Source organism: Athene cunicularia (genome assembly GCF_003259725.1).
Source record: "Athene cunicularia isolate RWA chromosome 7 unlocalized genomic scaffold, athCun1 chr7_part1, whole genome shotgun sequence".
Taxonomy (NCBI): domain Eukaryota; kingdom Metazoa; phylum Chordata; class Aves; order Strigiformes; family Strigidae; genus Athene; species Athene cunicularia.
The window spans coordinates 32,593,529-32,610,004 of NW_020799107.1; the positions used below are offsets into that span (position 1 = coordinate 32,593,529).

Genomic DNA, 16,476 nt, shown 5'->3' on the forward strand with positions numbered 1-16,476 from the left:
ATTTTAATTATCTACCCAGGACTGCTGCATCCTTACCACCTCATTCCTTAGTCAAGAAGACTTAAGGCCAAAGCCCATTGAAGCACATGTTATAATTTCTGTTTGTGTCACTTAGTCATGACCTAATTGCTTAGATATGCACTGTTGAGGACATTCAACTTCTCACAATCAAAGCTCTATAAATTTCAAGTGTTAGTGACAACTGACTATGATCAGGCAAGCTATGAAACTTCATGTCTGCGAAACTTTAAATTAGAACTCCTTTTTTTCACCTTCCCATCCCAGTTAAAAGCAGGTGTTACTTCCACTGATTCTCCTTCACAGGTGTACAAAACATTCATCAACCTCCTGGGTTAAAACAAACACCTCACAGTTCCCTCTCCTCAAAGCACTACCACTTCTCATTTACAAAGATAATATAACATAAAGTTCTCACCGAGTTAGCAGCGAACACTGCAGAGCCATACCTGCATGAGCAGGGAAATGTTTTCGAATTATCATATGATCATCAGGTAACCAGCAAATAATTCAAGATTTTGAAAATTTTCAATTTGTAAGAGGTACCTCAATATAGACCTTGAGCATTCCATAATTATTCCTAGACTTTTTTTTCTGAATCAGCCAACATAATTTCTTAGAAGCAAATGTGTGTACAGCCCACTGAAACCCCAGTGAACTTTCAAATAAATTTGTGTAAAATAAATAATAGAGAATTCTGGGGAAAGCTGCTGCGGTATTTGTACTTTCAGTGGGCAGGGTGGGAAGCAAGAGCATCGCTGTATAAATGGGGAAAACAGGAGGTCTCTATGAAATGCAAGGGTTGGATTTTAGATGGAGCAGTTCCAACTTAGACTGGGCATTTAAAAATACTTAACTGGATCTTGACTTTATGTTTTAGACAATGACCTAAAACTCTGTACAAAAATAAACTCCATTATTATATCTGTGCTCACCAAAACCCAAATAATATCAACAAAACATTAAAAGAGTAAGGGATGTATTTGCATCTATATCTTGGAAAACCTCTGGGACACCACCTCAGAAACTGTCCACATCTTTACAGGGCCACCCATTATACAAACCAAAGAATGTCAGTAACACAGAGATTTAAGAAGACAGAAGAAGCTGCCAAAACAAACAAAAACTATAGTCTTCAAAAGTGAATCCAAAAGTATAGAGCACAAGTCAAGGAAATATGCAGCGATTTAATTAAAGAATGTATATGACTGCCAGATCACTAAAAAAAGAACAAAAGGATACTCAAGACAAATATAGAAAATACTTTGAGAACCCATGGTGATCCTGAAGCCCAATACAAGCTTAAAAGAATTAAAGCCAAAATTAAAACACAAGATCAAAGTCAACTGGTCTCTCTTGAAGATGAAAAGTTCCTACTTAACCTCATAGTTGGGATGACAAACTACAGCACAGTAGGTTACTTGCTAAGGAAGTGATAAAAGAGGATGACAAGGAAAATACAAGTACCAAGAGTTAAAGAAACACGATCTTAGATAAAAAGGTCGATAAAATGAGCATCAAGGATATCTTCAACCTGAAGGTGCAAGGCAACTTTCAGTCCCATCAGTCTTGAAGAGACTCCTAGGCTAAATTGTCTCCTGAAATGCAAGATAATAAACACTCTTTATTGAGTAAGCTGTGGAACTCATTTAGCTAACAAGTATTTATGAAATTAAATTTCCTCGTCTGCTGTTTGTAACAGCTATTTCATATGGATGTTGTTAAAATACTTCCCCAAAACCCCCTACTTTCAAAACTATTATTATATTTTTCATGTTTTGCCAGCTTTTAAAAACAGTTGCCGCCCTGCCACTTCCATATGATTCAATTAGGCTGATTCCATTTTAATTTGCTAAAAAATTAGGTCAGAGCTATATCAACAATGTACTTGCATCTCAGTCATCATTCTCAAAAAAGAAAAAAAAAAAGAACAATATGATTGTTTAATCTTCTAATTTAAATGATTCACTGAAATATTAATTGCTGCTTAGCAATTATTGTACTTCTATGTAGCTTCCCACAAACCTAACCTCAAGTACAGCTAAAGTTGTGTAAGCCTACTTTTAGGATGATACTACACATACGAAGAGCAACAGCCTGGGGCTCAAGCAGCTCGTCTTTGCAATTTGGAGTCAAAATATCAACTGATTGAAAAAGAGGCTATTTTACCTCCTGTAAATGGACTTACACACGAGTTGCAATACCCCCTTTCATAGCAGTGGAAATACCCACAGGCATTGGCAGGTTGATATGCTGAGTGTAGATCTAATGCCCATGATTACTATGATTCGCCCCACAGCTCCCTGTTTTTTTAAGGTATTCCTGATACAGAGAGACCCAAAGACTGCCTAAGAAAGTAAGATGAATTTTAATCTCTGAAATCAAGAAGAAAACCCATTCTTCTGCAAGAGGATCACACCTCATGACATATAAAGACAGCAAAAAATAACTCTTCTTAAGGATATAGCAAAAGAAGCTTTATGTCGTTACCCATAGTACTAAGCAAAGCGGGATTGGCACAGTCAAGTATCCTGTAAAAGACCTCCTAATAAAAATGCCAGTCTCAATTCAACTATGCCAAAATGAATTGACATGGTTTCTCTTGTGCAGACAGTGACAACAACAGCAGCATCCAAATAGTAACCTCAAAATATCAGAGCCAAATGTTTCTAAGGTACGTGCGCATAAGCTGTAAAATATAATTCATACCATAAAATGAGCTACTATGGTTTTCTCCGTACCACAACTCAGTCTTGATATTGCTCTTTTAGAAGAAATACACCAAAAAAAAAAAAAAAAAAGAAGGGGAAAAAAATTAGCATCACTTTCTTTAAAATAACTGTCTAAGCTCCTTTGGGAACAATACAAGATCAACATCACTAAGGATGACAAAAAGGGAAGATCCTAAAGGCTTCAGTTAGCTTACAAAATTCCAATTGCAATTTCAAGCAAAGAATACATTAATAAGTCAAATTCTCTTTCTCAAGATTTAAGCTCATTCAGCTAAAAATGTCTGTGAGGTAATATTTTAGTCCTCTATATCTGGTGTTAGCTTATTTGGAAGCTAACAGCAATGCTACTCATTTTTAAATTTCCCTTTTTTTTCTAAAAACAAAGCAACTTTCTTAGTACCGAATAAAGCAGAAGTAGTCAGTATTTGAAGCAAATTACCCTCAGCCTGCTTAACAGACACAGTTCAAAGTATCCTGGCAAACTTGAGGGTAAATCTGGGGGCAGATTTTGTCTTTAAAAAAACCCTAAACCCAACAAAAAGCCAAACAAACCATGTTTTTACATGGCTCTGGAAGTAAGAGAGTCCCTGAGAAGTATCTGTGATAAGAGACACAGCTACAGTGACCTTGCCATAGCACAGTACTACACATACTGTGGTTTGGTTTAGGTATTAAAAATGTAGGTGTTAAAATATCAGAAAGGAGGAACTTCCAGCATTGTCTCTATACTCATAAAACCAATTAGAAGTTGGCTGCCTGGACCTCAGCACTCCATAATCAAGTATTAATCTCAATGGCTTTCCCTAAGAAAGCCTAGCTGGACATATGAAAATGCTGTTCAGCAGGGAAGGATGGACTTCATATTAACCTGTTGTGAAGAAAATCACTAAGCTTTTCAGTAGGGCCTCAGATGGCTACGGGTGATATTATAAAAAGTTTTTTTCCCCAAGGAAAAACAAACTAAAATATGTACTTTTAGATAGAGGATAAGTCCTTCTTTTCTCCAAAGAATATTTACATACCCAAGTCTTCAAATATAGTAAATTTTAACATGGAACATAAAGCCCCCTATACATGCAGATATTACATGCCAAATATTTTGCCTATATGCATATGCACTTCCTATTTGATACTTTAGCATCATTTTGAAAACTAAACTATCGTTTCTGCTTGTAAATCACCAGTTGTTTTTTGCTGGATGGAAAATAAACTGATAAGACTAGACAGAAGAAAAAAAAGAAAAAAGAAGTATGGTATATAAAACCTCTAAGATAAATCTATGCAAAATATTTAGCCAGTATATATAGAGAGAATATTCACTGTATATTTATATATTCATATAAACGTGTCATTTTTATATACTGAGAAATGTATATGTACACACATTTGACATACAGATATATGTCTGTAACAAATATAAAGGCTAAATATTTTCTCTGTTTATCTATGACTGTTAAATATTTTTTCTAATGTTTTGATTCTGTCCACTCCGTAGTAGTTTTATCAGTTGCTCTCTAAGCCATTCATTGACTCAAAATGACAGACACACAGTCAACTATTCCAAGTGCTCAGGACAAGCATGAAGACGACACTGCACCCACATCCAGATCTGCAGGCGATGATACTGTGAAAATTAAATTGGGCTTTATGCACAAAGTACTCATAATGGGTCCTGTAAAATTTTTTTTTTCTTCCCAATAAATTGTTTTAACAAGCGCTTTTTAACGTTGTATCTCTACTAAGCAGCAATTCAACAAATGGTGAAATTAACTTTGCTGGTTCATTTACAAAATCAAATGTAGCAGGACTGCCAACACCTCAGTGTGTCTGGTTTGCTATAGGATCTGTTGAGCTGGAAACGTTCTACATGTCAAAAATTATGATCTACAGAGATTTAAGAGATCTATAGACATTAATATATAAAATTATCATCTTTTAAACAGTATTTTATTTATACTAATTCCTGATGTTCATTTTCACGTTTCATAGTGGGCATTAGTCAGACATGTTTTCATTAAAGAGAGCAAATATTCAACGACCTGACTGAACACTGCATGCAGTAAACGGATTTCAAAGTTTTCTTCAGTAAAACACATTTATAAGTTTACCTATATAGTAACAACTGCATTTTCTAAACTCCAGCCATGCAAACCTATGGCTTTTATCTCATTTCTGTACTGATAGAAGTAGCAACAGCTATGGATTTTTCCACTATTCCCAAAGGCCACTTAGATTCTGTGTAACAGCACCACATACTTTCAGGAGATTAAGTCATACAGGGCTGATGTAGACCAAGATGGGGGAGAAAATTACAAATAGGAAAAGACAGAGAGGATCTATGATCTTATTTAAGAAAAGGTAAATGCAATAATATATCTTAAGTCTATAAGCCAATGTGTATACATTATCTATTCTATTTTATGTTTTCACAGTGTCTCTCTGACACACACAAGAAAACGGCAATAAAGGCAGTATAAATACACTGAAGAAATTCAGGCAGGTATAATACCATGATTTCACTTTTTAGTAAGTATGAGATGATCAATATCAACATCAATGGATCGAAACATTGGAAAGTATTTTTCTCATCCCACAAGTTATGTTCTTTTTCCTGTTGTTCACACAGTCACTTCAACATTCTAGAAGACTGTAAGGGAGAATATCCTTTTAGAACAGATCTTTGGAGAAATTGTATGTTATAAATACCTTGCTGTTTACGTGGATCATAAATCTGGAGCCCAAATAAAGGCGGTCTCTCACTTCTTAACAGTGTCACATTCCTCGTAACCAGATCCAACTGGAAAATGGACCCATTCATATAATCTGTCCAGTAAATATAATTTCCATGATGTGATAGTCCAAAAGGATGATTCAGATCTTTTCCATTGTAGACTACCTGCAATTAGGTAGGTGAGCATTAGCAAGGTTAAAATAAATATTCATTTTTCTTAGCATCCACTGCAGAGAACATCACAGGAAACAGGAAAACTGAGATAAATACTGGGCCCAAACATAAGGACTTAATGCAATAAAGTCAAATAAAAAGTGAAAAGCCATTCTATGCACCAGCATCAATCTCTAATTTTGAAACTTTGTATAAATTCATTTTAAGTGTCCCCTGTCAGATAACAAAGAGGAATGTACGTAACCACACAGTCATGTTCAGCAAGTATCTACCTCCTTCCCTAGCAAGCAAGCACAGTTCTTCATATGACTTTGAGTTATCTGTCAAATATATCAAATATCTGCTTCTTTTGAAGCAAAGAATAGACTATATGGGTTGCCTGTTGTCGTTAAAAGCGTGAGGTAAGTGCAGAGATTGCTTATTTATTTCCATGAACTTTCTCTCCCCAGTTTGGATTGTGACAACTTGAAAAAACAAAACAACACAACCAAAAAAACCTGCCACAGTTCGCTCACAAAATAAGACAAACTTTCTTCCATGCACCTTCTACTTCTTTTTTAAGTCTTACATAAAATTACAAATTATATCCCAATTCTTCTCTTTATTATACTGGCCACAGAAATATCCTAAACTCACGTCAGAGCTCCAGTCTCAGGACTCCTTCAGAAGTATGTAACTACCAGTACGCAAGAGCTGTCTGATAATGAGGAACAGTTTAAAGATATTTTCAATCCCTATATGACAAAAACAAAACTTTAAAGAGAGTCTAAGCTTACCATCAAGTAAATTACAGTAATTAGAATGATTTACTTTAAAAAGACATAGAAAACCGCAGAATTCGAAATCATCTACTTTTGGGAGCCCTGCCTTTATACTTCATCGCAGCAGCTGCAGTTTGAAATGATTAAGAGTTCCAGTCCTCTGCCGGCTGGGGTCCTTGCTTGAACTAATGCCCAACAGCGTGTGTCTATCTTGCCTCTAGGAATAAAGAAGCAGTTCAGCAGATGCCCTACCTCACCTCTATTAAACCCAAGACATCGAGGAGATAAAGCCAGCTAAAATACAACTACTGTGAGATGAAAAACATCATCCCCTTTTGCCCTGGAAATTTTCTTACTGGCCTTGAATTTCTTTTGGTCAAAACACCTTATCTCAGTTAACTGCTTCTGATCAAACTTAATCCACCAATTATCCACCAGCTACTGGTGGAAGTCTTGTAGGACTTCCCCACTCTGCAAAACCTTCACTATACTGACAGAGATTTAAAAACGCTATTGACTCAGTTAAGTTTTGACGAAAATATCCTATCATTAAGAACAAACAATTCAGCATCAAAAGCAAGTACTTTCTAGTTATTTTTTGCTATGTAAATTTTATTCAAATAGTTTTGAATTTCATTTAATACACAGCATTACAAAAAATCCTTGTTAAAAAACCCAGAATAATTCTGTGACACACTTTAAAATAAAAACTGAAAAAAAATCAGGTGCTTCTTATTATTCACTAGTTTTAGTGGGAGGCAAAACCAGCTAACAGAGCAGTTCTCACTAGTAATCTGTGTGTAATCCATGGCAGCTGCATTTAACCTTCCTACACCTGTGCTGTCCAAGGAACCTTTCCAGAATTCTTGCATTGCTAGTAGACAAGGATCTCCAATTAAAAAATGTCTTTCTGCAAATGCGCTTATCCCCTTCCCCCTTCCATTACAGGCCCATAATGGATTTGGAGCAAAAATAGAAATGTAAATCCTAACCTAGCCATTATGACAAACACAACGCTACAGCATTAGGACAGGCTTAACAACAAATCACACAATATAACGGATTTTAAAAGCAATATTAAAGCAATATGAGCTTGTACAGGGATGAATTCCAGGGAGGACTGCATCTACAGTTACTACTTTCCGTACCAGAGATCTGCATATTGCTTCGATGAAGGCCATCATACAGACGGAATCATGACTGAAGGATAAATAAGAATTCACAAGACTTTTTGTGGCAAAATCCTCCCACAGAAGCACTTACTGCCCACCATTCCCAATTACCAGTGAAGTTCCAGTTGTCAGGGTACTAATTTTATGAAGCAGATCATAAACCTTCCACAAATTATCAGATTCCAGTCTAAGCTTTAACCATTTACAGATGTGTGTTCTGTGCTTGTTACTTCTACAAAACACCACAAAACTTCTATATCGACTTCTATCTAGCTAGTACAGCCGATAGTAACAACTAAAATAATCTCTCTCCATCTTTGACTGCGCTTGAGTGCTTCCCTTCTGCATACTACCGCAAACGCTCAAACAAGGCGCTGAGAATCATCGAAAGCAGCTTATCCAGTGAAGTTAAATAAAGCCTCTCTCTGGCAGAGCCAAAAGAAGTTATTTTCCTACTCAAAAGCTCTTTGTACCTTCGTGGCTCAATAAAAATGTGACTCATTGTCACATGAGAAAAATAGATTTAAAAAAAAAAAAATAATAAATCAACTTTTGTGTCATTTTCTAAAGATGAAAATTTTAAGCTGTATTATACTCTCATACAGGAGACTGCCAACATTGCTTGTTTCAACAGAGATGACACTGGACATGCCGCAGGGTTATGCAGACTTTAGAAAGCTTGAAAAGTATTTTTAACAGAACACAATAAAATCCAGAGAAAGAACATGCCTGTGGCAAAACAGCAGTATTTTTCTTTTACCTTTCTGTCAGTTCCATTCAAAAATATCCTTTCAATGTGATCATAATAGGCGTCACACCAGTACAATACATTGGCATGATAGTCCAGTGTTAAACCATTTGGCCATAGCATCTTTGATGTTACAAAAATCTGCCGACTGTAGCCATCCATCCATGCCTTCTCAATTCTTCCCACACTGTCATCTATTTCATCTTCTTCCCAGTCAGTCCAATACATCCAGCTATGAAATGATAAAAATGAAAATTCAGATACCATTTTAATCATGTGAATTACTGTAGACTTTTAGCAGCACTTCGCAACAGTATATCCACAGGCCAGAGCGATTTTGAAATTTGCGTGTTTCTTTCCACTACTTTTACAAATATATGTCCTCTTCCCGTGTACTGGAAGCTGCTGAAACGAAACATACGTTATTTTGCTCAAACTGTAATAAAGAACATGAACAGCAAATGGGTTCAATAACAAGAAAAGCAAAAGAATTGTTTAAAACCTTATTTAACCACACCAGAACTATGATTTTTTTTTTTTTTTTTAAACCAGGAATTTTATTGACTTTGTCAAAGTTCAAACTTTTACTTTTTTTTTTTTTTTTTTTTTTTTTTTTTTTTTTTTTTTTTTTTTTTTTGGTGAGGTCTACTTTGCCTTTATGATGTAAATCTGCTTTTTATTATGCTTAATACTATCAAAAAAGCTGTAACACATGAATTAATTGCACTCTGGTTTAATAGCTGCTGGATAACCTTGACATTCTGTGAACTTCACATCCCACGTGAAAGCAGCTAAATTACTCAAAAACTGTTATGAGCACTCTGTCCCTCAAAAAATGTTTAGAAAGATTGGCTATAAAAATTATTTGAAAAATAGCTAGTATGCAGTTTTAGCATGGTTTTATGGTTTATAGAGCAGCAATGTAAAGTATCTCTGAAAAATAGGTACCTCTGCTACTTCTCCAAGGTTTAGCAAACACTGTAGTAAGACATCGAAAAGTATCAGCTCCCATGAGTTCTCTGAGTCTCTCTGCTGGACACTACAGAACACACCCTAGGTTTCTTCTTTTTTTCCCCCTTATTTAATTAGTCCGATTATCATATTTTATTACACAATTCACTGGTGAAAACTCTGATTTCAACAAATTAAAATTCACAACTTGAACTTACACAAAAGCATAGTCTAGCAAAAGCACTACGAAACATCACTTTTCTTTTTTCTTACTTTTTATTTTCCCCCAAAGGAAAAAACAGGTTCATGGGAAGAAACACATGGAAGCCCGTATGTAATCTATGAAGTGTCTAAACATTTCAGACCATACGATGCACAATGACATCAATATCCTGAAAACATTTACTAGAGAGCAGATGTTTAAAATCAGATCTAGGATTCCAATTATGAAGCATTAAATAGAGGGGAAAATATCATAGCAATCTTAAATTGATCCAACTTGTTAAAGTTGTCATGATATAATTGGTATTTACGTGCATCAACTTTGATTTCACCAGATTTATGTTTCTGAAATAATTTCTGTGCTTCTAGTTCACTTTCCCTGCCTGTACTTTGAAGAATAAATTCCTGGAATTTAATTTCTGAATTTACAATGGGATGAAATAATGAAGTGAAAAAAGGTTTTGTTATCAAATCTGTGTAAATGATACCAAATCGACTGGTCAAAAATTTTATTCAAATACACTGTTATGTATAAGCACAATTTGATCAGTTGGGTTTTCATATAAGAAATTGGAAAAGATAAAGAACAAAATGTGCCATCATTACACGGGTTTACAGATATGCAAATGAACCTTTTTTGTTTCTTTGCTGTCTCTTCGAAGTCACTCACCAGAAGGATGTTTTGGGGTTCTTTTAATACTTTTGTAAATATATGCTAAAAACATCAACCAATTTTTGATCCAGGAGGCTTATAAACTTCATTACATGTTTGACTCAAACAACACTAGGTTTATTCACAGAATTATAAAACCTGTGTATGCCCTAAAGCTCAGGCAGAGATGCAGGTCAGTATGGCACTTCTTTTATTGAAAGACAAAAATATTTTTTGTAAATATTTACACAACTGCTCAACAGCAATTACCGAGCTTTTCTCCATTAACTTTTTGTCTGTACTTATTCTAGTTATCATGTCATAAGTTAAAACATGCTTACAGTAACAGACATTTATATTAATGTGCTTTAATTGTATCTCAAAATGCAGTTAATGCTTCTACATTGGTTAAATCGAGGCTAATATTTTCAAAACATAATTAAAATGCCATAACAAATGCTATCCCTCAGGAGAAGCTTCCATGAGAAGTATAATCATGAAGGGCATGCTATTTTATTAGAAAAGTGCTTTATATAATAGCCCTTTTCAGACAATACATCTTCATACACTATTTCCCGTGCCATGCATTTACTGAGCTGGAAAATTTAACAAAGTAATTGTAGGTATGGTTATGGTTTGTGGTCTGATTTTACATCCTTACTATCTGACCTTAATTAATTGTAGCCCTTCCACAGTCACTTTCATTCCTCAAAGGACAAGCTCAAAAGTGAAAACCTGATAGTGTAAATACATTGTAGTACTAGGAAAACAGCAATCAGTCCAGCCGTACTACAACCGCCTGCCTACATCATCCTCCGGTGACAATTCCCTGAATAAACTAACAGTGAATTTTTAGGTAATCCACAACTGTATCACAGTAATATACTCTTCTTTTTATTATGCTGCCTATCACAATTAATTATGCTAGTAAGTGATGAAAAGTACCTCATTTAATTTTGTAAACCAATGTGTACAAGGATACGGGTATAATTATCTTCAGAAATTGAGACTTACAGAGAAATAAAGGAGAGTATTATAAAGTTCACCTCAAAATACATACAGGTCTGATACACTCAATTAGTTTGAGGAAAAGATGAATCCCATTCCGAGTAACTGGACATAGGTTTAATGGTGTCTGGGCACACACATTCTTCTGAAGGCCTCAGGCAAGAACGCTGGAGAGGAATTACAGGTATTATAGACTACCATAGAATTACAGACTACGACATGACTCTGCAAACCCTGTCCTAAACCAAATTAAATTGTGTATTTATAGTATAATGACAATCATTAAACATAAATTAGTCTACTTCATACCCATTGACGGGATCAACGACAATTCCTCTAGGGTGGGACATGTCTCCCTCCAACAAAGTTTTTCTACTCTGAGTAGCTTTTTCCAGTCTGGCTACAGCAATTGTTTTCCTGTGGCCATCGTTTGTCCAATAAAGATTATTTCCAATCCAGTCCACTGCTATGCCTTCAACGTTATCAAGATCTGTTGAGACACACAACGGTAACGAGATTAATATTATATGTTTATGTTCTAACATTATCCATTAGTATAAACAGTGAACATCATTTATTGAGATTATCGGATTGTTTCCTTGGATCTGAATTGTATTTGCTGTGTGTGTCCGAATCAGTCTGCTGAAAACACCCCACAAAACACAAAGACTGGTCATAAAACTTGGGTATCACTATTTAACAAAACCCTACTTAATTTTAACCCTAAACAACAGTATCACTCAAGTCAAGAACAGCTTTCAGGATCAGCTCTAGTACTCTAGATTATCTTGCTTTTACCCAAATTACTTATTAAAAAATAAGCAAAATGGGCATTCAGGTTACATGAGCTCCATTGTTCCTTGGCCTTGCAATACATGTAAGCAATAATATCACAAAAGTCTCAGTTACTCTCCACAGCAATGCTGTGTACATTTGGATGTACCAATGGCCTCGTGAGTTTGACAGCAGTAGGGCTCCATCCAGAACCAAAATGAGTTCATAATCTTCACCGCATATAACGTGGGGGGTTCCCCATTTGTGAAGTGGTACAACAATTCCCCAAGCAACAAATTTTCCCTCAAGCTTACCCAACATCCTGTAACACTAACTGAGCTCTGCCTTCTCCCACGTGATCCCAACTCCTTAACTGACAGCATAACATCTCTAAAAGTTTTTCCATCTCTCTTCTGTCATACCCTTTCTTTTTTTTTTTTTTTCTTTTTTTTTTTTTTTTTTCTTCAGAAAGATCTCTAAGGCCATGTCTGTGGGGTGAAATATGGACCCAGTAGCTGCATCTGACATAGGGCTGACAGGGATGTTACCAGCTACGGCCTCTCACTGCCTTCCTAAAGCTGAGGAAGCCACCTTTGATTGCTTTAATATCCTTTCTGAGGTCAAACTTAGGGTAGAAATGCTCGGTTTTCTGTTTGGTATCTTATCACCTGCATTAAAAAAAAGATAATGGTGTAACTGCAATAGCTCCACTGTGACTCCAGTGCCTGCACTGAGCCTGAGAATCCACAGCACTGACTTGGTGCCTCCCTTTGCTGTGATAAAAATGATGGCCAGTATGGCTGAAGAGGTAAACAAAAAAAAAACCAAACAACCAACCAACCAAAAACAAACCTACACTAAACCCCCCCCTCCTTACTAGATGCTTCTTGACAATATGGATTGTATTACTTGTTTGTTAGATGTACAATCCTACAGTACAATTTCAATGACAGTTATCATCAAGACCTGAAAAAAGGAATGTAAATTGATTTTTCTGTTCACATTTCCACCAGAAACACCACCCAGGCGCAAGCTTTCATCAGAGCCATTCTTTCTCAGCAGTGTTGACGTCACTTTCTGATTGATGCTGGGGTTTTCTAAAACTTTTTCTCAGAACAAATATGATGCAGAGCTTTTCCTTGCAATGCACATTAAAAATTCATACATTACCATTTTTAAGAAACGTCGATGTGCCAAAATCACTGATCCTACAGAGATCCCACTTACACCAGATACGGATGTGAAAAGCCACTAAACTGAACACAAATATTTACTATCCGGACTGTGCTGCCAAACATATATAATTTAACTGTCAGCTTTCTAGACAACAACTTCACATGAGCTCCTGAAGTGCTGTTTTGGGATATTTCAAGTTGTTATCAGAGCTGCTTTTACTGTAACAGCATCGTGCAGCAGTGCACTGTTGCCATCGTTGAAACCTTCCCTCGGATTTCTCCACCAAAATGCCTCCCCATAATACAATCGGTAAGTACTAATGGCAAAAGGTCTTGCCAACATTCATAACCTCATACCTAGGAATTTTTTGCAGCCTATCATATTTGTTTTCCTTGGAACAAACTCTTCACCTCTAATACTTTTTAGGCCCCAAATCCCTTTACTGACTATGACTAATGATCTGATTCCCTACAAGAAACCAGTAAAAAAAATCTGATGCATGGGAATGCAAAGCTCTCCTACCAAGTCACACTCTACATAACTTATTTAGTGCAGTACAGAAAACTTTCTGCTTGCTATAACCCATGGATAACATGGTATGCCATCAACAATACACTAAGATAAAACAGGACGGTTTTACCGAACAAATGAAATATTGGACTTTTTATACACTTGGATGCAATAACAGCATCTATAAAAGGTGCTGTTACAATCTCAATAGCATTGGAACGTGATAAATTACCTCACGATGGTTTTGCTGAACAATGTTTTTAGTGATTGTAATACCACCATATTCTCTGTCAAGTTAGCAGAGCTACAGTGTTTTTAAATACCTTGTCACTGTCAAATGTTACCTTTTTTTAATTTTTGTAATTATTTCCTTTAAAAAAAAAAAAAAGGCAAAACACATTTAAAAATAACGAAGTATATTAAGATGATGATATAAACTCACAATGTATACTAAAACTTAAAGAACCCCAAGGATCCCCTTAAGAGAAATACTTCAGTCATTATGCTTTTAGTGTATCAAAACAGAAGAAACCAGCTGGTGGCTACTAAGAGTCATAGCTTGAGAGCCATGTAATATTTTTAAAACTGCTTTCTCCCTTATCAGTACCCTCTATCTGGGCACAACAACAACAACTGACAAACAGCACAGATGAATAAACAGAAGCATGCAAATGAGATTTTTAACGTAAAAGGAAAGAAACTCTGGACAACAACTTAGAAAGTAACTGGGAAATTACTTGTCTTGAAGAAATCCACAAGGTCTAGAGTAGTTCAGGACTTTTTCTAGCTTTAACACTTTCTATAATTCCAAGTGAGTAGTCGTCCTGTGCCATGCATATGTTATATACATACATCTCCATGAGTGTTAAATTTAAAACTGATGTATTTCACAGTTGCTAAGTTTTGTTGGTTGGTTGTTTTTCTTTAACCATTTTGCTGCAAAGTACAATCTACTACCTGCAGTGACCTGAACAGTAACAGGAATTAAATGTACTCAACACCTCCAGCTGCCATTTTTATACATGTAGTTCTTTGAACATGGGAGCAGTTGCAGACTGACTACCCCTGTATTCATGTATTCCTTTTGTTTCCAATTACTTAGCTGAAGAACAGGGAAAATTTTTGTTTTCTTCCATTATAACCCCGTTTCACAATTTTGGTGTTCATTTTGCTATGCCAAGCTGCAGAAAACAACAAACAAGAGTGAACTTGCAAATTAGTCCTTGATATTTCTTCTCCCTATTTTTATAAAATTCTAGGATTTATTATACTTGGACCTCTGCCCTATATATCAAATTAAGTTGATAGCATTCTGAAGGTACAAAAGAGAGTACAGTGAGAGAAAGGTACTCACCAATGATTCAACTAAACCTTGTTCACATAAGAAACTAGTCCTAAATTTAGTAAACCAGTCACAGATACGGGGACTACATCACATCCTGTGAGCCACAATGTGAGATAGTTATGGGGAAAAGAAGTGGTGCATGTTGAATGGTTTTCCAAAATGTGTTTAACATTTATACCTGGTACACCTAAACGTCACTATACTTTTGGGAAACTATTTTTCCTTGTGATCTAAAAAGCTTGAAGGAAGCAATGGTGTCAACATTCACTCCCCAGATGGTGGCTAAGCAACAGCAGGGTGACTTACCAAACCCAGCAACAAACCTAGTCTGACAAGAATCATCCAGTCAAAGTACAAAACAGCTGTGGTCAGAGTGGGCAAGAACAGTGCCAGCAGCTCACACAAGCTTCCCAGGCTGATGGATGCTGTCAGTTTTATTTGTTGTCTCTCGGAGCCTTTGCTACATTCTTTTAAAAAGGCAATGTCAGAGTCGGCTGGAACTCTCTGGAAATGGGAGAGTGGTCTAGGAGTGACCAAGTATTTTAAGGAGAAAGAATTAAGTGCAATGTATGGTAGGGAGAAGAAGGGAGCATCTCACCAAGGACCTGGGAGCCTAAGGCTCACAGAGAAAGACTGCTGAACGGAACAGGGATCAAAGACGAGCTTCAGGAGTGAAAGTCCTTTCGGGCTCAGACGGCTCCCATCAGATTTTGCTCAACTCAAGAAAACACCAGCATGGCTAAAAATCAAGCTAGAGGACAAGGAGCTATTTGTTCAAATCCCATTTTGTTTTTTATCCTGTCAGACCTAGGTATACTGGGTTAAACACAGTTTTTACACTAATAAGATCAAATCTGATTTGACGACAGTAAGCCAGTCTTTGCAGTGAAGCCCTTTCAACACAAGAAGAATGAGGTGAATAAAATATACTTTTGATTACTGTTCACTTGGTAACCGAAAAATTAACATTTTCAATTCTAGAAATACTACCAGAATTTCAGAATCAACAGTAGTATGTGGGCTCAAATACACCGAATATAGATACAAGATTTTTAAAAACTCCTATTCCTAGAGGCAACAATTTCCCCCACATTGTTTTAAGATACGCAATATATTATAAGTGCAGCTTGTAATTGGGTAGAAGAGGGCCTAGCCCAGTGTCAGTTATATCGTGTGCACTAGCAGTGCCTAAAATACTAGATTAGCATGAAAACCAGTAACAAAAATAATTCTATCTAGCAACAAGCTAAACAGTTTCCAAAGGTCTTTACAGACCTACTTTGACCTTTTTTTAAGCAAAAACTTTACCCTTGACCATTTTTTGCTAATATTTACAAGTGAATGATATAACACTAAGGCTCACAGCAGCCCTCAACAACATAGGAGGGACGAAGATAGGTGAAAAAAATCCCAAAGTTTGTGTTTGTTACTTCAACGGAACAATATTTAAATTCCTTTTAAGATGTCTGGTTTGTTGATTTTTTTTTTTTTTTTTTTTTTTT

The 16,476-nt window shown here is 36.0% G+C and overlaps 1 protein-coding gene across 1 annotated transcript in view; it reads right to left on the bottom strand.

Moving 5' to 3' along the window:
- The window catches only part of LRP1B (LDL receptor related protein 1B), a 568,332-nt gene that overhangs the window by 274,796 nt on the left and 277,060 nt on the right, over positions 1 to 16,476 (bottom strand). The window contains exons 12-14 of the mRNA XM_026852527.1: positions 11,479 to 11,659; positions 8,349 to 8,568; positions 5,457 to 5,646 (exon numbers count right to left, since the gene is read on the bottom strand). Coding sequence (XP_026708328.1) covers positions 5,457 to 5,646; positions 8,349 to 8,568; positions 11,479 to 11,659 — 591 coding nt within the window. The remainder of the gene's footprint in view (positions 1 to 5,456; positions 5,647 to 8,348; positions 8,569 to 11,478; positions 11,660 to 16,476) is intronic.